The following is a 21677-nucleotide window of genomic DNA, read 5'->3' as shown; positions in this document are numbered from 1 at the left end:
CAAAGCTCTATTTTCTGCCTAGGGGACCTGAACCTTGTTATTTGACAGGACAGACTGAGGCAAACTCGATTAGACCTCCTGCATCGCTGTTTTCTGTTGCTGAACATGAAAAGAATGAGAAATGCAGGGGAGGAAGGACTATAGCCATTGACTGCCCGCTGTTGGTAACTGGGTTTTGTGGCAGGTGTTACCCTCCTGATTCCTGCTGGCCGGTCTGGTTGCTGTAGGGGCCTGCCCTGTAAGTGATGGGGTTCCATCTCGGGGAGCAGGTCCCGCAGCCCTCTCTGCCCGCGAGATCTGCGTGCGGGCCACGTGAAGTGCTGATAAGCCCCTACACGTGCGTTAGCCTTACAAAACCGACACTTCACCCGCGAATTCGCCTCCTCGGGGAACCTGCTGCAGCTGGGGCTGTGTGAGAGGAGCGGGGTTTCGGGCAGGCGGGACACGCGTCGTGCGGCGCTGCCCCCGGGCCCGCGGCTGAGCAGCCGGGGGCGGGACGCGGCGGGCGTGGCCGCGCTGCGGCGGGCGGGGCGGGGCGGGCAGAGCGCGGGGGCTGCTCGGCGCGGAGCTGCGGGCGGCTGCCATGGAGGGGCTTGCGGTGAGGGGCCGGGAGGGGGGCGGCCCTGGGGTGGGGCCGGGTGCTCCTCTGACCGCCTGCCCTTCTCCTCGCAGGGTGGTGCCCCCGTGGCCATCGCCGTGGTGGTGGTCGCTGCATCTGCCCTGCTGCTGCTGCTGCTCAGAGGGACGGGGCGCAGGGCGGGCGGCCTCGTTACCTTGCAGGACCCACTGGCTAAATACCCGCTGCAGCTGGTGGACAAAAAGGTGACCGAGCGCCCGGGGCGGACTCGCGTGTTTAAACCCTCGTCCTGGCTCCGTGGGGAGACTGTGCCTGCCTCTTCGCTGCCCCTCGGCCGGGACGGACGGGGGCCCTTTGGCGGGGGTGGTTGGTCCCTTGGCCGGGGGAGCCTGAGGGGTGGTTGTTCCTGAGCTGCCCCGGGCTTCGGGGCCAGAGGAGTGCGCAGAGCCCTCGAGGGCGGCTCTGACCCCCTCTGCCACGCTGCAGTGTTTCCCCAGGGTAGAGCAGGGTTCTTCTGTTCGTGCCTACCCCATGAGTTTACAGTTGTTTCAAGGGGAAGGTGGACTGTCTTCTTACATGTTTAAATCCTCGTTTAGAGCTGTATTTCTCCCGTGATTTGTGTCTGTTGTGCATCAGTGAGAAGTAACCCCCACAGCTTGTGCTTCTCTGCGTGTCATGTCTTGCCTGATCTTTGGCCACAAATTATGAAATGTGCTCACTGGCCTTGGGCAATAGAGGGTTCCAGACTTTCTGTGCAAAGGTGCTGTAGGGATTGCACGGACAAATGTCACTCCATGTGGAACTAAAGAGGAAAAGGCTTTCCTTATAAAACTTCTGGTCTGTTAAAAGTTTACTTCTGAAAGCCATTTTTACTTCCCTTCCTACCATTTAGTATGCGTGCTAACAAGGAACAGAGTTACTAAAGCTATATCATGTTGACTAGAGTTTGAAATTCAAAGCACTGGGGATGTTGACCTCCTGATTTTGCTTGGATTGTTAGGAAATCAGCCATGATACCAAGAAATTCCGGTTTGGGCTACCTTCACCAGATCATGTATTAGGATTACCTGTAGGTAAGTGCTGAAGACGCTTCATTATGTGTATTCTGTTGTTAAGATTTACAGCTGTACCCATAGTGCCTCTGACTAGGAATTCAATACGTAGCAAAGCAGGGAGTTAAAGTCTGCATCTCAGTGCTGCAATGTCAGAGAGAAATGTCAGATTTCCTAAAGGGGTGTATTTCTGATTTTTTGGGTGTGCTTTGTTCTGCTTGTGTTAGTTTAGAAAGAACAGTGAAACTGAACTGAGTCTGTATGAAATTCCTCACCAGTCAGAATATAAGCAGGAATGGTATCTGTCAAAGCTTTTTCATATTCCGTACTTGCATTCTACTCCCATCTGATGCCCTCAGTTTATTGTTAACTTATCTCATGGTTTTGATGAATATGGTTGCGCTTGTAGATGAGAAAGAGAACTCTTCTACCTGGGAAGCTTGTAACTATTCTGTGCAGAACAAAGGGGAAAATACAACTACTGTATATAGAAGGTACTACAATATTCAGAGTGTTTTCTGTGCATGCATACATATGTGTACAAGTTTATCTTGCTTTCTGTAGCATGCAGTGCAATTCAGACTAGGATTGGCAGTCTTCTTTCCTGTACCCTGCAAAACTGATGGCATGAACCTTGGACCTTGAATTAATGATAATCTACACAGGGGAAAGATCCCTTTCTTATCTGCAGATGTGGCCCTGGTTTGTGCTGTGCTGTGTTTTGCAGTTTCTCTTGCTGTATGGCAAGTGTCAGGGCTTTTCCTGTTCCACGCTGTGAGCATGTCCTTGCATGCTGCTTTGACAAGGGCAGCAGTCTTTCTCAGAATTCTCTTCTGGCTTATATGGGAACGTGTATTGAACTGTCCACATAAACTGGACAAATAAGTGGAGATATGCCCTGCAGTGCTTGTGTTTATCCAGACTTAAGAATTAAGGAATACAATCCTGAAACTACATGGAACTGATTACTTCCTGGGAGATTCCTGCCTTCTGCTTCTGGTTATCACCAGGATGATTTTGCTAAAAATGAAAAGTTTTCTGCCAGCATTGTGCCTGCTTTGTGTTTTCCATGTTTTCCAGGTTAGTGCTGTCTGGTTGAGAAGTTTAATTTCTTTAATCAGCAGAAACAGGTGCCTTTTTGAGTCTGCCTCTTGGAGCATTAGTTGGGCAGGGAGCTCTCTCTGGACAGCAGAGTCCAATGCTGTGGAAGCCATGGTGTTACATGGTTTGCTCTGAGAGATTGCTGCTATTAAACTGCAGTGTGTATTTCCTTCTTTGCCTGCGTGAACTGGTGTATCCTTTCATTTCATTAATGAATATGAGAACAGTAGAACCCAAGATATCGAGAGCACTTTTGAATGAGCAACAACTTTTCTATTTTACCATTTTAGTATAAATTTCCTGTTTTCATAGTATCTTGTCCTCGATTCTGTAATGTACTGGCTTTCCTCAGTTACCCTGTGCTCCAGAAACTTTTGCTGAAAGAAGAGACTAGATGTTTTAGACAGCATTTATATGGTCAAGATTTTATCAATGCTTGTGTTTAATGGGTTGCAATGCCTGCTTTTTCTCTCTTGTCTTGTCCTCCAAGCACAAGAAAAATTTGAAACTGAGGGTGAAAGAATAAATAATCAGATTGTAATTCTTTCTCCCTAGGCCAGCATGTTTACCTTTCTGCAAAAATTGATGGCAATCTGGTGATTCGAGCCTATACCCCAGTTTCCAGTGATGAGACAAAGGGTTATGTTGATTTAATTATCAAGGTAAATTTTGGTTTCCTTTAATAAATCACTAACTGGAAGTAAGTACTTCATTTTAGTGAATTACAGAGCTTATTTTGGTTTAGCTCCTTTCAAATAGGATGACTGCATGGCAAAAAACTCATTTAATATTATCCTTGGATAGTTAAGTTGTATCCTGTGTATCTGCTGTATGTCATTGAGGGACAGCAGAGGTAGGGAAGGTGGAGAAGGGAATCACTTCCCTGGCAGTACTGCAGGAACTTGCCTGGTATCTTTTATTTGGCAATGTACAAATAGCAGCCACTCTCCCTCAGTCTGCCTCTACTGCTACTAGTATTTACTGCTAATAGTTGTAAGTTGGAAACAAGTCAGTAAGAACCTGCTGTCTTGGGTGACACTACAGAGATTGCAGTTATACATCTGTAGGTGTCAGAAGTTGTGCTAATGTGTTTGTTGATTAAGAGGATGGGGATATAGAAACAAGGGAAATCCTTTAAGCTAGGGAATACAGGATTATTTGATCCTAGGACTTCTGGGTTTTCTAATCCTTTTCTGTGATAGAGTTTGTCCTTAGGTAAAAATCTGAGCTTTTTTTTTCATACTTTGTTCTTCCCGAGTATGGTGATTTGTTACTAACTGCTTAATATTTATTAAATGCTTTGAAAGGTGAAAAAGCTGTCATGTGGCTGAAGTCTCTGGGAAAGTCTTTAAAAGGTGCAGCAATGCTGTTTTCAGAAGAAGCAGTTACAAAAACAGGGTAACATAAGGCTCTTGCTGGAGCAATAGTGGAATGAGGGCATCAGTACATAATCTGCCTGCCACCTATTCTTATTAGCCTGGCTGTTTGCAGAGAGCATAGGAATGTGTGCAGGAGAGAGTATTTTGCTTATTGGGCTGGTTCCTGTTGCAAGGCACAACAGATAACTGGGAGCAAAGAATTGTTTCCATTTCTTTCTCAGAAGCTCAATTTCAGACCTGCAATATTGTGTTCTACACTTTGTAGTACTGTCTGCAGGAAAGCTAGTGGTTGGTATCATACAACTTAGTGTTTTTACAGGTTTACCACAAAAATGTCAATCCCAAGTTTCCAGAAGGTGGGAAGATGTCGCAGTACCTTGATAACATGAAGATTGGAGACATTATTGACTTCAGAGGGCCAAATGGGCTCCTTGTCTATAAGGGGGCAGGTACTGTGACATAAATGTGGGAGAGTAAAGGGATGAATTTGTATTGTTTCTTTCAGAGGTGTTTTATAAAACTTTTACAACTTTTTAGAGAATCTTTTAAAAAATGGAAAAGAGAAAATTCGCATTTCCTGATCTTGACCAAGAGCCCATCAGGGTTGATATGATGGGAAAGAGAACTTTTCACTTTGTGTGAGGAATAGCTGGATATTGTCTCAGTCCTGGGACCATATAAATAAATCTGGAAAAATGGCTATCACATTTTATTACTGAGAAATAGTAGCTCAGCTATACAGCTGGAGAGAGATGTTCCAGATGCTTCTTTAACAAGGGAGGTTGTGGCCTAAAAGACCCTTTGAGGATCTCAGTGTTGTTACTGAATTGCCTGCTGACTGAGAGCCAGCTCCACTTCATGATTAAACCAGGTCTGAGTTGACTGGGAGGAAATAAGTTCAGAGAAGTAATCCCCTTTCAAGATGCAAGTGAAAGATTTTGCACTGATCGGGCCTGAGAGTGACACTGCACTTGGCTTGTACTTCAGAGGATAAGAGATTAGCACGTCTCTGGATCATGACCTTTTATGATAAGTAATATCCTGATGAATCTGTTATATCTCAGAGGAAATGAGTGGTGCATGTTTTACCATTGTTCCTTTCTGCTCTGCCTGCTATGAAGGTAGCTAGGAAAGCTTGTTCCTAGTTACAGAGCTCTTAACAGATGAATGGAATATGTTAAGTGCTTTTCATAGAGGATACTTTTAATGGGCTTTTCACTTGGCTTGGCTCTTGGAGATTAACTCAATTACAAACTGTCTGGTTTTCTGACAGTTCTGAAACAGTGGTATGGCCAGGTGTAGAGCAGAAATTGGCAAGGTCTTCTCATCACAGAATACCAGAAGGTAATCACCTAGCTGACTGAAAGTGTCATGGGGATCTCATTAACTGGAAATTATTTACAATAATAAAGTATTTGATGATAAAAGTATGCGAGACTCCCAGCATTCCTGATTCTGATCTTTGCAGGGGTTTTTACTTGATTCTGGTTTAATACAATTCCATTGGCTGTGGACATGCACAAATGGTTAGACCCGTGGTATGAGTGAGGATGATGAAGACAGCATAAGAAAACTGCTTCTCTGTAATAGGAGCTGTGGTTACCTGTAGCTACCACTAACATTCACAGTTGCTGAGTTGTGTTTGTGGGAATCCTTGAGTTTATTATAAATTATGTTGTGTAATAGGGAAGGAGTAAATCACTTTTTCAAAGCTAGGATCGGAGTTTACAGAGACAAAGAAGTTTTTACTTTTAGTGCTCAGTGCTGTGCTGAGTCCTTTTAGCATTTCCAGAAGATCTGTCCCAATTAATAAGAAGGCTGTAGTAATTTATTCCCATGGAAGTTGTGTCTGTGTTTGTTTAGAAGTTAATGTACCTATAGGTTTTGAATGTTTCTTCTAGGTACCTTTCTTATCAAGCCTCATAAGAAGTCTGAAGCAGAGAAAAAGTTTGCAAAGCATCTTGGGATGATAGCTGGAGGAACAGGTAAAACTACTTTGATCATACAGAATGTTGAGAGGAGTCTTTATGGATATGTGTGAGGAGTGTCAAACAGTACTTTAGTAGCAGGGCACTTCCATCTGTATTTCTTCTCAGAGTGCTTGGTGACACAGGCTTTCTTGTATCTTGAGCTGAGTCCTGGGAGTTAGTACCTTCAGAGTTTTAATCTTGATTTACTGTGTGCCCTCAGAGGAGGCACTTCATCTCCCTGATCTTCAGTCTCAAAGACAAAAAATATTTTAGGGGAATGTCTCAAGGCTAAAATTCCTGTATGTGATAGAGAATGCTGAAGAGGAAAGCCCCAGATACAAGTATTGTAGGTTTGGTTTTGTTCTGAAATGATTTGTAGTAATAGAAACTCCCAAGTCTGCATTTGGCATGGATTGGAAATTCTGAGGTATGTAGCCCTGAGCAAACTGAGCTCCTGCTGAAGGCAGAAGGAGGGCAGCATTAATATTGAAACTGCAGCCTTATGTAGGTTGAAATACATACCTGTTTTTTAACCACTTTGCTTTTTATCAGGAATAACTCCTATGTTGCAGCTGATTCGTCAGATCACAAGTGATCCTAAGGATTCCACAAAATGTTACCTCCTTTTTGCTAATCAGGTGAGTAAACTGATTCACCTATTTTCCTTCTTTAATAGCCTTCTTTTTTGGCTGACCTGTGAGCTTTTTAAACTTACAGGACATTGGCCCCTGGAGAAAACACTGCCCTGCATGTTTCATACTCTGCCAGTGTCTTTGGATTTGTATTTTCACCCAACCGTTTATGAGAAAATAACTGTCTGAGGTAGCACATCACTATAGGTGGAGCAGGAAATTGTTATTTTGTAAGTTCTTAATCTACTGTCTTGGGTTAAAATTATTTAAGAAGGAGAAACTGAATAAAACACATTATTCATAAGGCCTGTTATAATTACTGTGTGGTGCTGTCATAGTTCCCATGATCTTCTTTTATTTGTTGAAACTACTTGTAGTTTCACTTACACTCCCTAATTCCTGTATTAGGGAATAAATAGTGTTAGTAGATCCTTATCCCTCTACTCATTTTCTCCTCCACTAATTTCAGGGAAACAGGATTTTCTTCTGTTAATCTGGTTCTACAGTTAACTTTCATCACCACGCTGGGACAGGGCTGCATTTGCCAGGGTCAGAGACAAATCCAGTAATTGTGATTTTAGTCTGGATTTAAAAGTTGTTCAAATTGCCATCTTTAAGACACTTTAGATGGCTGTTAAGCCTCATACTTGGTTGTTCTCAATCTGAATTTACAGAAGCCTATAATGATCATAGCTTGCCATGTAAGGGGGAAAATTACTTTCTTGGTCTGAATGAGTTACCATTGCATTTGTTGAATGCCAGATGGGCTCACATAAGAGGGCACCTTGAGCTGGTTTGTAGCTAAGCATCTGTCTCATTTTTCAGACAGAAAAAGATATATTGCTGAGAGCTGAGCTAGAAGACATTGCTAAGAAGCATCCTGAGCAGTTCACACTGTGGTACACACTGGACAGACCTCCACAAGGTAGGCTGCTGGTACACACTGGAAGTGCCTTTGCTCATCACTGCAACAAGCAGTTTTACACTTGTTCAAGTCTTCCTGTCTTGCACTTTTAAGCAACGGACATTCCCCAACCCCTCAGAAACAGGCCTTACTACAACACCTGTTTTGAAAAGTGAACTAAGCCAAGTGGGCCTTAAAAAGTGTCTACTAATAATTAACTCCTGTTGGGTCAGACATGTTATTTGGAAGATGTTTACATGTGCCAGTTTTTGGGACTTTTCAACAAAAAGTGCATTTCTGTTTTGGCCTGTATCTCCTCAGTCAGGTTACGTTAGCATGTTATTGGCATTAAATTGCTTAATACCTGTCAGTAGTACACACACAGCCTTGTTTGCAGCTGCTCTAGATTAGATTCTGGTAGAACAGAGCTGCCATAGTATAGACTAAGGCAATAACTGTAGGCTGGTGTAGCACAGAATTGGAAAAGGAGGGAGAGGTTGAACTTTACTGAATCTCCTTTGAAACTTGAGTATGTGTGTGATTCAAGTGATCTGAGCTTTTAACAGACATAAGAGCCAAACTGAGTCAGATCAAAGTTCTTTATGTGTTGTCAGCAATAGCCATGAGTAGATGGGCCAGAGAAATCAGCCAGCCTTGATGCCCTTCCAGTCTAATATTTTTCAGTTCTGAACCAAATGTGTCTCTACAGATAGAGTAACCCTCAGCAGACCACTTTTGTGTGAATGTCCTATGTCTCCTTTGGAGCACATGTGAGCTTTCTGGCAGTCTCTTAGTGGTTCCACAGGATTAGCACTTTTCTGTGAAGATTTACTTCCTCTGGCTTGCGTTTGCCTTTTAATTCTTGTGTTGGAAGAGAGTGTGAATAGGTGCCTACCAACTGTCTTCCCATTTCTAATTTTACAGACATCTGTCAGTCACCCCTGCTGCCCCATCTCTTCTATCCTGAAGGTTGCTGGCACTCCCCCCAGAGCTGTGATTACACACCTTTGCTTATCCTTGTTCTCTCGACGTTTTCTAGCTCTGCTGTATCCCTCTTTGAGCTGAGCAGATCAGAACTGAACAGCAGTAGTCAAGATACAGGCAAACTCTGTGCTTTTAATGTTATGTTCTCTTTTCCTTTCCTAATACTCCTCCACATTTCATATACCTTTTGCCGCCTTCTGTTCTCATAAACCCAGTATCTTGCTCTGGATAAAGCACACATTTCTATATGTGACAGCAGGATTATGTTTCCTACTTGGTTCCATTTAAATGGCAGATGAATTCAATAGTATTACTGCTTGAAATCATGTAGCATTTCTTTCCTCTAATTTTTGTTTTCTCTCGTCACTTAACTACATGGCGGAACTTTTGTCATCATCAAACTTTGCCACCTCCCCACTCGATCTCTTTTCTAGTGGTTTTTTTTTGTATGTTGGATGGCACAGGTCTCAATACCTCTCCCTGCACAACTCTCCCTGGGTGATCTCCCCTCACTGGAAAAGCTGATTTACTCTCCATTCCTACCTGCTACCAAATTTCGTTTAGATCTCTCATTTATTCAGACTTTTGTGTCTTAGCAATCAGGTCCTTGTTATCCACATGCTTGTTGTCTCTATCGAAGGGGACCACTAGGTTTGAGCTCAGTGACAGACTGAACCCTTGGCTTGCAGTGATGGTAACTTCGCTGACTCTTCAGCTGCTTCATCAGAACAGCATATACAGTTTAAAAAGGCTTAAGGCTCTACAAAGATTCCAATTAATATTTTAATTTCTTTGTTTCAGATTGGAAGTACAGTTCTGGCTTCGTCACTGCAGACATGATTAAAACCCACCTCCCTTGCCCCAGCAGCGAGACGCTCATTCTCATGTGTGGGCCACCACCTATGATTCAGTTTGCATGTCAGCCCAACCTGGACAAACTTGGCTATCCAAAGGGCAGTACATTTGCCTATTAACACTGATGGCATCTGATACCTTTTTGTAAGTACTGCTCATTTTCCTATGGGAACAACTAGTATGCAACTGCCGTATTTGCCTGTACGTGTGTTTTTTAACTGCTTAGTGTAACTTCTGTGGTGTACAGCTTCATAAGTACCTTTGCATGTTTTAAGACTGAGAGGTTGAGAGATCACCTTCAGATGTGTGGAAGTAACTTAGTCTAACCTTTGAAATTAGTATGAAATGTAAATTCTGGGGGGAAAAAAAGTGTAATTGGAAAGGCAGGACAGAGATAAAACCACTTGTTTGTTAACACTGGTATTGAATTTGGGGAAGGGCTATAAAACTGGACTAAGATTATTTGACTGTATTTTAAGGTAACTTAGTGCATCCAGGGAAAGGCAGGTACAAATAACAGTTGTTGGGTTGTTTTTATTAATGTTGTTTTACAGCTGTTTACCAGGGACTAAGCAAGAAGTGACAGTATGCTATTGAAAAGTGTTTGAACAGCATTTAGGTGACATGCAAATTGCTTATTACTGTAACAGAAATTCTCATTAGTGAGATAGTGTTTCAGGAGGATTACATAACTTCATGCTGTTGTCTGACAGCTTTAGCTAAACAACCAATGACAACTGTATATGGAAGCTCTGGTCTGTGTGTGCAGACAGAACTAAGCAGTGATGTTACATCCTCTGCATGTCATTCTCCAGGTGTAGTTCTTGCTCTTCTTGCAGTTTCAGGACTTTGCTTAAGAGAAAACGTCTTCTTACTTCCTATGGAAGCTATGCCAAGTTAGTCAAACTCAGCTAATGCCTCATCTCACTGTTTTTACCACACAGCACTTAATTATTAGCCTTCAGTGCCTGGAGAAATGATCTGCACATTCATTTCTGTGAATTAGTTTATACTGCTTTTGATCTAGGGTCTGACAAATCCCCAAGTCAGAGGATTTGTTTCTTCAGATGCTAAGGAAGGTTTACCCTTTTTATTACTCTGAAGCAGAACCAAAAGAATCTAGTGGTTAAAAATTGACGTAGGGTTTTTGTACTTCGGCTACATTTGTAGCAATAATGCAAAGAAAGACACAGGGATTCAGACTGATTCTGTCCCTTAGGAGAGATCAACCACATATATTTGTGTTAGAATCATTCCACAGTCAGTAAGCGATGGAGGAACATTCAGAATTAACACTCTAGGAAAAAAAAAAGAAGCATTTATGCTTATGCTAATTAGGTTTTCTTACTATATATGTTAAAAAAAGGGAAATGTAGTTTGCCTATTCACAGCCAAGTTAGCACAACACACAGAGTTATAAATACATCATCAAAAGAAATTTTAAAATCTGCTTGGAATATCCCAGTGCTATCAAGGCTGCCTCTGCTGGAGCAGGTTATCCTGTTTGTAGTGCTGTAATAAGTCTGATGGCTGATTAGCCCAACAAAGTATTTTAAATGCCTGTAGTACATGATCTGTTCACTAGTGTTGATTGCATTGCCAAATCAGGGATGTACTTGACTGATATGTTTAATACCTTTTATTAGCATTTTCAGTTTGCTGATGTGTAGACTGACTTCTCATTCCTTTGGATTTTTTATTATCATTTCATTGTTCTGTGACTGAAAAAAATTTGCCTTAGTTTTACCATTTTAGACAATTAAGTGTTTACCTTCTAAAATCTGACCACGAAGCACAGTGTCTGTCACACAGTGAGGACTTGGGGAGGTTACCTTTGAGAAGTGGCACCAATAGCTCTTGAAGAGCCCTTGCTGCAGACTCTGGGCAGTACCTGAGCCTTCCCCTTCAGTGGGGAACATTGTGGCTGGGAATGACCTACCTTCAGGCTGTATCAACAGGTAAACCAAGGCCCTGCAGCCAGCAAGGAGAGAGTAATGCAAACCATCCATACACATACCCAGTCTTTTCTTAACTGAGCAGATTTCTTTTCTGGCATTTCACTAGTTCCTGAGATATCCTGTTAATACCTTATTAATACACAAGAGGCGTGCCAACAGATGGCACAAGGAATTGCTGCTGTAAAGGAGACACTTTGACCCTCAAACAGCCCCTCAAGTAAGTAGTGAGAGGCCTTCTTGCCTTCTGTTACAGTGCTGCAGTACTGCCTAGCTCAGCAGAATAGCAAAAGAGCTATTTTGTCAGGTGTTTTAAAGATACAAAAATTTGTTTATGATTTTTGTGTTATGCTCCTTAGTCACATTTTACACATCACAGGGCAGTTATGTTAACATTCTATGAAAATCTATTCATAGCTGGAACTAAAAGAACTGAAAGTGAACAGCAGTATTTTTTAGTTCATCATTAGTTCTCATGCAAAAGTTACAAGTGTGTTTCTACTGCAGTCTCCAGTCCTCAGGGCTGTTTACAGTCATATGTTTAATTAGGTGTAACTACAGAGAGTATAGGCTTATTACCATCCTTGTCTTCCCGAGAACCTGTACTGTTACACACCAACCAGGTACAGGGCTCAGAAAATGCTGTCTGAACCATTCTGGCTGTTCAGAAAGCTTATGAGCATCCTGATGCTTGCAGATGTGTCAGTACTAGCCCTTTTAGCCAAAATGTCAATGTACAGAAAGAGCCCATTTGATAGCTCTAGTTAAAGAACTGTCATTTAAAACCAACCAATCGATCATGCATGAAATTCTGTTGCACTTACCCTACAGAGCCCAGCAAACACCATCCTTAAAAACCACACATTAGGTAAGTTTTGTGATTGCTTCTTGATTGTGACCATCTTACTGCATATATAAAAAAATCATATGATAAAAATCACTTTAAATGAATCATCAGCTTTTGAGTCCATTAGTCTTTCTAGTAGTCTCAAAGTTGTATTTCCTGCTGCAGTTGTTCAGCATCTTTTTGATTTAGGCTGATACGTGAATGTGCAATCTTGGTTGTCATCCTCCTGATAAAAGCAAGGGCCTGATGGACAGTATTATGTTCCATTTTTTCCATTCTGCACTGCGAGAAAAAAGAGGGCAGGACATGTGCTACTGCAAGGGATGAGAGATTACAATCCTTTTGGGAAGCAGTCTCTGGCAGGACTGCAGTAGTAGTCAGTGAGCCATTACCACTGCACTCCAGCATCCATCTGAATTTCTAGGTGCCTCTAATTAGCCCACTTGGCATTACAGAATATTAATGATTCCTGCATTACAAGTTAATTATAAAAATAAAAAATTACAAAAGATCTTTCATATGACAGTACATAAACATAGCATGTAAAAGATGACTGAATAAAAGGTTAAAGCATGTTGCCAATCTTGGCTTTCCAGACTCTGGCTACAAGTGCCACTTCTCTCTCAACACCTGTTTGACATTATGAAATAGGGAAAACAGCGTGGAGGAGAGTTACCTGTCATGCATTGCTACACTGACAATATTAAATGCTACGTGGCAAGGCTCACTGGCAGAAAAGAGGTAAAGCTCTTCTGCACCACAGTGTTAAGCTTCTCCTGGCCACTCCTCTGGGCAGGCATGAGGTATTAGTGTTCTTGGTCGTGTTGAGACATCATCTCCAGTCTTCAAAGTTAGGTGTTAAAAATCTGCTGTCATTCAGCATTTCATCTTGGCTTAACATGGTCTGAAAAAACAAAACATGAATGAGCAAGCACGTTAAGTTAGAGGCCTAAGTTAAAAGAAATCCAACTGCAGTGAGATCAGATGTGCAACAGAGGGGGTTAGAGCCACATAGAAATAAAAGGAATTTCTCAAATGCAGCTTTAAGTAAACTATTATTTGCTTGAGAAAATTCTCAGATGCTTTTTGTGTCACATGTGACTCCACTATGTTATGCAATTTCTCATACCTTTCAGTCAACTTTATGATTTTTTTTAAGTGGCTGCTATGGAGTCCAGAATTAACACAGGGATATTTTTGGTTTGTTTTCCATGGAGTTCCTAGCTCCTGTAAATTTTGAAGTCTGTACCTCTTCGCTGGACTTACCTGCTGTCTGAGGCATTCAATGGTGGTTACTTGAAAAATCCTTGAAGAATTGTTTTTTGTTTAAGGGAATTAATATGCGTCACTGGGTCAAAGTGATCGCAAAGTTCATGAAGACTTAAAATAGGCCTATATGAAACTGAATTGCTAGTGCAGTTTAAAAGCAGGGAGGTTCTATGACTGTGAATGCACAACCAGGCTACAAAGAGGTATTTAAAAGAATAGTGACCCACTTTAGCACCACCAACAAATGAGCAACTTTCACCAAATTCTAGCAGAATACATTTGTGACTTTAAAACAAGAGTGAAATCAGTACGTACCGTAAGATGGCTTATGCCTTGAGAAAGAGCCCCTATTTGCATTACTGTTCCTTCTGAATGTTCCATCTGTAAAAGTATTCAGGACTTAATTCAAATCAGACAGCATGTAAAATTTTATTCCCTCTACATGCATCTTTGGGATGCCCCTGTGCCTGGGCAAATGAAGCTGTGGTATGTTTTAAAAGCTCAGATTTCTGCACATTAACAAAAGAGTGAATCCTGAGTAGGAAAGATTGATTCCATCAAAGTTAAGCAAATTGTGAAATTTCTTTTGAAATCCTCACAAGAAAAGAAGCAGCTTAACTGATATTATCAGTGAAAAGTAGCATTTTCCTGATGGTGTAATATTTATTATACTTCTGGTAGTCTTCTTCCACAGGCAAGTGTCCTTCATGATATAGTCCCACCTATTCTTATGTAAAAAGATGAATAGTTCCAGAGCATTAAGATTTCCCTGCATGACCACATGCTCAGCAGTCTTGCTCAATTGAAAGACCATCCTCCTAGAGCAAAATCCAGTATTTTTTTAATGCTTGAATAACTAGTGCAAGCTGTTGGCTTCAAGTTCACTTGCAACTGTGCAAGCGGACATCCATACTAAACTATAGTCAGGATTTGGTACTGTCCATTCTTAGGAACAGTACTTCTTTTGCTAAGGTGTACATTGAAAAAGACCATGGTTAGATAAGGAACACAAATGAGATGTTAGATGCAGTAAACCATGCAAATGAAAAAATTACTTTCACAGTTAGTCTTTTCAGTTTTGTGACCATTCTCTTATTAGGTTTAAAATGTTTTCTCTTGCTTAAGGTCACTGGAGACAGGACAGTTTAACCCAGCTGCCTGTCTGCCTCTCATGTGTTGCCAAAGTTCACACAAGCTTCCAGGAGCTCCATTTTTCAGGGTTTACATCCCTTTACACAGTAGTAAAGTTGAATAAAATGTGATGGGTTTTAGTCTTTGTAATTTGTATGATGTCTAGACACAGTTTCATTCACAAGTTCAGTACTACAGAACAAAAGCAAATTATTTAAGTATTGGTTTATTGATAATCTTGTTCACTACTGATGAATTGTTTTCACATACACTAAGCATACCTACTCCCCACTGTACATACTGAAAGAAAAAAAATCAGTTGAATTTTTTGATTAATGTCTGTTAAAAATATACAATCCAGTTGTACTTTAATAGATAACTTGATAGCTTTATACAAATTAGTCCAAATAAATTTATAACATTAAAAACCACCCATAACGAAAAAAGTAGTGTGCCATACTGAGATTATGAAAGCTAGAAGTACAAGTCTTGTGTTTACTGCAACCTCCACCTTAACTGTCAAAATACATTGATCTTTGTAGTGTAAAGGTGTTACATTCCTGAAAAAGGGCTTGAAGATGGATGAATTTATTATGATGATGATTAAAAAAAAAATAACCTGACATTCTTAGTATAGAACTCTTTCCAGTGTCCATAGCCAGTACTTTCTCAATGAGTTCATGCAGATGTAGCAAGTACTTTGTTATATGGCTAACATTTGGTTATTTGCAAGCTTTGGAATGCATGGAGGGGATGAGATGAGAATGGCATCAGTCTGTCTGTCCCACCTGATCCAGTTCCTTATCAGTGAGTGGACTAAGTCCTTTGAATCCCCCATAGTTTTTCTGAGTACCATTTGTAGCAGCTGGGCTTGTATCCATAGGGCAGATGTAGTCTGTTGATTCATCAAATTTCTTTTTTCTCAAGTTTCCAAAATGTGAAAATCCAAGCTTCTTTGGCTAAAAAAAGAAGTCAACAAGTTTTAAAGAAAAAATAAGTTTCTCTTTAAACATTACAAAATGTCTTTTTGATTTACTGCTATATGCTAGTCCTTAAAGTATGCAGATTCTGAACTAAATACATTCAGTTATTTTCCAATTAGGAGTTACAGTTGATTTTACAGAAATTGAGATAGTGTCCCTTCTAAGGCAAGACAGAAGGGATTGCATGCTTACTTCAGGAGCTGATTTGAACAGATACAAATGAAATGCTCTGGTATCTAGAACCAAGGAAAATGTAACACTCCTTTTACTGAACTCTCCCTGCCCATGTTTGTCCCTTATATTTTTATAAGACAGGGGAGAGGAAGGCTGAAATTCTGAAATACTTCCTCTTTGAAAGCAGTACGTACCCGAACTTTGGCAGTGGTGGTCAGAGCTGTGTATGCTGTTGACTCAGTTATTTCTCTTTTTTCTTGTTGTGCCCCCGGTCCAATCAACACATTAAAATTCGTTGTTAGGTGGCGTCGCAGCAGGGTCTTCTGAGGAGGAATATTCAGCAGCATTGCCAGTGTGTCACCATTAAAACGAGGTTCCAGAATCTATTAAAAAATAGCAGGGTATTTTTTTTTTATATATGGCTAAATCTTTGCAATAGCAAACCATTAGAGTGCTTATCGGAGAGACTTCTCATTCTCACAAAGCCATCAATCTGCATTAGACCACTTGTAACTCTGGCAAAATGATCCTCACCAGGGTGTGAATAGGAAATACATAGAAGTGGGCACTAAGAAATGCTGAGCATGATCAGGCAAATACATAATTATATTTATAATCAAACCGTACATTTGTCTGGATTGAACAATTCCATTTTCGGAATTTTCCGCTCTGCTGCTGTAGCTGAGAGAATAAACTTAATCTTAGCACAATATTTTCTATTTCCTTTTTGCAAAAGTTGTATGGCACTAGGATCACAGGATTTCAGAACAAACACTAAGTTGCAAATAGCTCTGAACATTTCAAATTAAAAAAATTTCATTCCTCATTACTGGCAAGAGTGCTGCATGTTCAGGACAGTTACTTACTGTGGGGATCAGAATTCTATTCAAACCACTCAAAGACACTCGGTGATACCTTAGCAATATGTAACTTTCTCATAGTACAGTTTATTTTAATGTACTGCTGTTAAATACTCATGCACAGCTCAGCTTTGAATATAAAAAAAATGTGCAGCTTTTGCTTTTTACTTTTTCTTAGTAAAATTAAGATGCATGGTTCAGATAAAGAGGCACTTCAGAAGGCCTGGATCATGCAGTCATATTGCAAATGTCAGTAATTTTTTTCCTCCTGTTTGATAAACACCAGATAAAAAAAAAAAAGTTTTCTATTGCAGTCTGTCAATTTTTAATAGATATGTAGTAAAACATTAAAAAGAATTCTTACAATCAGGCCACCATGCACTCCACTTCCTCGAAGGTTTGGTGCATATTCTGCCAGATCCACTGATCGGAGCCACTCCATCACTCTGTGATTGGACCACTGAACCACTTCAGAAGGTGAAATGTTATTCTGTAAAAGTAACCAGAAATGATGACAGCACAGCCTGCATTGCCACTGCAAGTTCATGAGATGTCTCCTCGGTTCAGATAAAAACATCATTCCTCCTCTTCCTCAAAGAGCTCCATTTTTTCCCCTGATTCTAAAGTATTGTTTCTGTTCAGAGCCTCTTCCAAACACCCTCTGATGAGATGGAAGGCATAGTCTAGTGCACCTGACACCATATATTGCATCCAGTAGGATAACAACAGAGATACAGATGCTGGGTGTGAAAAAAAAAAAAAAAAGAGCATTTTGAGAACAGCATTACTGTCAGGTTTTAATACTAAGCTATGCTGACCGAGTACGGCAGAAACCTTAACAGCTTTTAAGAGTTAAAAATTAGGCAAAGAAAAAACATTTCAAGTCATTCTCTCATATAATTTCTAAAGAGAAGTGCGTGAGATTCAACTAATAAGTGGCATAGATTTTTGTTATCAGTGAATACATTATATTCCAGAGCTGGAAAGCAGCATCACTGCAGCTTTACTTGCAATGCCCTAGTAGCAGTGATTCTATTGTATCATTGTACACTGCTAGCCTTCTATCCCCTTTGACTGGAATCAGGCAATTAGTGCTTGTTTAAATTAATTAAACATTCTTTTTTACCTCCTCAACTGGTCTCCTGCGTAGACAGTGGGGATTGAAGCTGTTGACATGCAGCACGTGAATGGCACATTTAATACTCAGATGATGCAGCTGACTGGTGACTTTCAGAAAGAGAAGGTCATTCTGTAAAGGAGAGAGCCTGTTAAGTGGCACAGAATACATACCAAAACAGGTACTTTCCCCAGAAGAAAGATTTTAAGCTTGAGATGTAGTTTTTTATAAACCCCAGTTTTTAAAAGGTTGGGGGTTGTTTGTTGTTTTTGTTTTGTTTTTTTGCTTTTGTTTTTGTGTTGTTTTTTTTTTAACTGCACCATATCAAGAGAAGGCTAAAAAATGAAAGAGATCTTGCAGCCTATTCAAGTAAAATCCTGGCTCATGGATTGTTTTAAAAATTTGGAATGTTTCTGAACTGGCTAAGACCCTGTTGTGGGCAGGATCACTGCAGCTGGCAGGCAACACACACCTGGCCATGGAACAGCAGGGACCATGCTCCTATAAACAAAGGCTCCTCCAGCAGAGGAGACAGAGATGTACTTTTGATAACAGCTAAATTAGGCATTTTTTTTCACTGCATGTTTATCAAAAATAAATGCTTAATTGTCCAAACTTGGGCAAGGAAACAGTAAAAAACTCAAAAGTAGCTAAGTGTAGTGCATAGGCTAATGTGGTTGGAGCTGTACAAATTACTGGATTTGCTGCTTATCTTTAGTTTACTGAATATTGTTGCTAACCTGGTGTGGAGAAAAATGCAGTCCAGAAGCTGCAAAAATAGGTCATTTTACCTTAAACTGTGATGTGCCGTATGGTATGGAAAGGAAGACTTTGCAGAAGTTAGCTATAACATCTCCTCTTACTTACTTCATGTACCTTAGGAACAGTAAGTGTGCACTAGACAACACAAATTGGTTATTGTTTCTGTCTTGCAAAAAATAACTACTGACATTCAAAGGAAAATTCTAAAATTCTTTGCTCATTCTGAAGTAGATTTGGTTAAACAGAGGAAAAAGGATTTTATCTTACCACAGTTAAGTACTGCAACATTCTCCCATCAACTCTGGATTCGTGAAACTGGTCTTTGTACTGAGGTAAACCAATGTCATCCAGCCACCCTGCAGACACAGAACAGCGCTCTGCCCATATCCCCATCAGCCAGAACAAAGCCCTTCTCCCTTCTTGCCTGGGCTGGCTGCTCCTGAGGCAGCCAGGGAGTTCCTTCTACGTATTCACCTTTCCAAAGGTGAGGAGAGCCTCTTACCTAAAAGCAATTCCCACCAAACAGCTTTGTCCACAATACCCCTGGGATAGTTTATTTACAGTGCGAGACTGTGAGAGGGATGATCATGCTGTGTATTTGGATGTCAAGAACAACACAAAAATCTTAATTCTATGAAAATTTTACTATGTTGAAACTTAGTGTTTCAACATCTTAAAAAGATGTTTAGTAACTGCGTAAATATATATCAGGGAGCCCATTCATAGGTGTGGGGGAAATTCCTTTCCAATCAATTCTGTGACAGTTAAAACACTTACGTGTTACCCAGATATGATCGAGTTGTGCAGACTTCTCATCTTGCTTTGCATTTATTGATTTAATGGCCAAAACCAGTTTCTTCCTGTGCAGTGGATGCTTTATTCCCATTTCCTGCAACAATTAACAAATAGTTTGCTTTGCCTCTGCCTCTTTTCATTTCATTAGGTATATACAAAAAAGGATACCATGTATTTCAGGAAGTCAGAACTGCCAGCTCTTTGAAGGGCCCTGGTTGTGCAGACTCCACATGTATGGTTGCTTGAGGGAAACAGACTATTACCTTTTCCATGTCCTGAGGTGTTGCAGTTAAGAGAGTATGGCCTGAAGTCACCCACTGCCGTGCAAAAATGACGTACTGACCAAGACCAAAGTCCTCAAGCCAGTTACAGACTCTTTCAGTGCTCCACTGGGCAAACGGAGCGTTGTAGTCACTGAAAAGTACAAGAAATGTTTGAAAAACCTTAAAGGAAAGAATGATGGATATTACCAGAACAGGCAGTGTGTGCCAGAGGCAGTGCTACAGCACACCTAGTAGTGTGCTTTGTTCTGTGCAGTATTAAAAGCCAACAGCCATTACAGCAGGATATGCTGTGCTACCAGTATCCTGGTCAGCTGGCTGCCCATCCTCCACTTGTGAGCAGTTAAGGGGGGGTGAGTAAGAATTTCCCATTTTCTGTTTGAGAAGAGGAATAAAGGGAATTGCTGAATCCTTATCACTTTGCAGATATTCCCACAGGAGCTGGTAAGTTTGCTTGTTCTTTAACAAGGTGAAACTTTTGACGCTCCCAACAGCTATAGCTGCAGCCTGCAACTGAAGGAGTGCAGATAGGAGAGCTACTCAGGATACATTTTCTACCAGAAAAATTTCTTTCCAGTTGTTGTGGAATCCCATGTGTAATGAAGTACATTATGAAATTCTTGTTTCACAAGAGAAGGGTCTGGCTGTTCAGCACATTTACAAGACTCTACAGCATGCTGTGCCAGGTGAAGAAGGAACCATTCATTACCTTTTCTGGCCTTTGGTTTCCTTTGATCTGGATAAGCGAGGCCCAGCTGTTGCACGGAGACCCCCTCTTCGAAACTCTGCCAGACCCAGGTCATCTGCAGGGAAGTTGCCTGACTGAGTTCTTCTTATTCTTTCAAGACAAGAATGCCAGGATAGCACTGTTAGCTTGCAACAGAGAGCATTTGTTTCACATGGAAACTATCATGACAACTAGAAGTTGTATTAATCTTCCTGTAAACCGCAAACATTTAATTCAAGTGGTAGCTGAAGAAGTTCCCAGCAAACTGTCTAGACCTAACTGAGGAAAGAAGAGCATTCTGCAGAGCAGCTTGGAGGCCAAACTCGTAAATGTCTGCTGTCCTGAAGCAGATGAAGTGAACACAGTGAAACTTGGTCCCCCTGCTTTTTGCTTCTTCTGTTTTCTCTCCTTTTTTACCTGATGGCTTCTGTAATGAATAACTTGCTCTTATTTAAGTTTTCATAGCTAATGAAACTGTTTGCATTCTAGGACAGGAGAGTGTATTCTTTCTCCCAACAGCATGATGCTGTGAACACTTCCATTCATTTTTCTACACCTTTGTGTAGACAGAGGCACACCTGTACAGTCACAGACCTCCTTGCTCTGCTTTTCCTGAATTTTACTTTAGTATTGCTGTAAACATCGTAGCTTTTGCTGAGAACAGAATTAATTCTCAGCCCAGATGCTTTAATGTGAAACTAAAAAAAAAAAAATGACCTTACTTTCCCCAGATTTTCCTGATCCCTTTTGGACTCTTCCTGTTTTCTGGAGACAGTGGAGACTGTGGACCTGAATCTGTTCCCGAAGAAAGAGGTGAAAGCTCATCTGAGGTTACTGTACCATCCATATTCTCCGTTTCTCCTGGGATAAGAACAGTAATACAGTCACATTTTATAGTCATTATTAACAAAGCTGTTATCTGGGAGACTACTGTTTAAATGCAGAACATAATAAAAATGTAAAGGTATCTATAAAATTGTTCTTGTATTAAAAAAAACAAAACATGCACAGAAGGTGAAAAAAATACTAGCTGTACATTTGATACAAAAAATAAAATAATAAAACATTAGGTAAAATAGTATTGTTATTTCTGTAGTTTGTATTTAAACACATTATTTTAATTAATTTAAGGTCTTAATTTAAGTAGACTTTCCAGACTCTTGTCTTGCCTATTCTTAATACCATAATTCTGACATCACAATCAGTGGGAATTTTTTTCTTTTGACTTCAGGGAAAAGAGAAACCAGGAATAAGTATCTTAAAAAGAAATCCCATCTGAATGCCATACAGCAACATTTGTTAGTTCATTTTAGTACTGCACT

General features: G+C 40.7%; 2 protein-coding genes across 2 annotated transcripts in view; one reads left to right on the top strand and one right to left on the bottom strand.

Moving 5' to 3' along the window:
* The first annotated feature begins 529 nt into the window (after positions 1-529).
* Positions 530-21433, top strand: LOC127385944 (NADH-cytochrome b5 reductase 2). The gene is made up of 10 exons (XM_051622220.1): positions 530-598; positions 673-822; positions 1578-1650; positions 3286-3392; positions 4429-4558; positions 6011-6094; positions 6632-6717; positions 7537-7636; positions 9401-9598; positions 21087-21433. The coding sequence occupies exons 1-9, from the start codon at positions 584-586 to the stop codon at positions 9571-9573; spliced, it is 918 nt and encodes a 305-aa protein (XP_051478180.1). The 5' UTR covers positions 530-583; the 3' UTR covers positions 9574-9598; positions 21087-21433.
* PPFIBP2 (PPFIA binding protein 2) overlaps positions 12686-21677 on the bottom strand; it is a 105133-nt gene continuing 96141 nt past the window's right edge. Inside the window, exons 20-30 of the mRNA XM_051622221.1 lie at positions 21078-21216; positions 20338-20466; positions 19611-19761; positions 19330-19441; positions 18820-18908; positions 17800-17922; positions 17038-17163; positions 16008-16196; positions 15445-15615; positions 13841-13906; positions 12686-13160 (exon numbers count right to left, since the gene is read on the bottom strand). Of these exons, the coding sequence (XP_051478181.1) occupies positions 13089-13160; positions 13841-13906; positions 15445-15615; positions 16008-16196; positions 17038-17163; positions 17800-17922; positions 18820-18908; positions 19330-19441; positions 19611-19761; positions 20338-20466; positions 21078-21216 (1367 nt within the window). The 3' untranslated portion in view covers positions 12686-13088. The remainder of the gene's footprint in view (positions 13161-13840; positions 13907-15444; positions 15616-16007; positions 16197-17037; positions 17164-17799; positions 17923-18819; positions 18909-19329; positions 19442-19610; positions 19762-20337; positions 20467-21077; positions 21217-21677) is intronic.

This window comes from Apus apus, chromosome 5 (genome assembly GCF_020740795.1).
Source record: "Apus apus isolate bApuApu2 chromosome 5, bApuApu2.pri.cur, whole genome shotgun sequence".
Lineage (NCBI taxonomy): Eukaryota > Metazoa > Chordata > Aves > Apodiformes > Apodidae > Apus > Apus apus.
This window is presented reverse-complemented; position numbering and strand designations above follow the sequence as displayed.

Coding starts and splice junctions, on each gene's coding strand:
- LOC127385944 (XM_051622220.1), top strand. Junction 1,651..3,285: donor TGTATTAGGATTACCTGTAG/GTAAGTGCTGAA, acceptor CTTTCTCCCTAG/GCCAGCATGTTTACCTTTCT. Junction 6,718..7,536: donor ACCTCCTTTTTGCTAATCAG/GTGAGTAAACTG, acceptor CTCATTTTTCAG/ACAGAAAAAGATATATTGCT.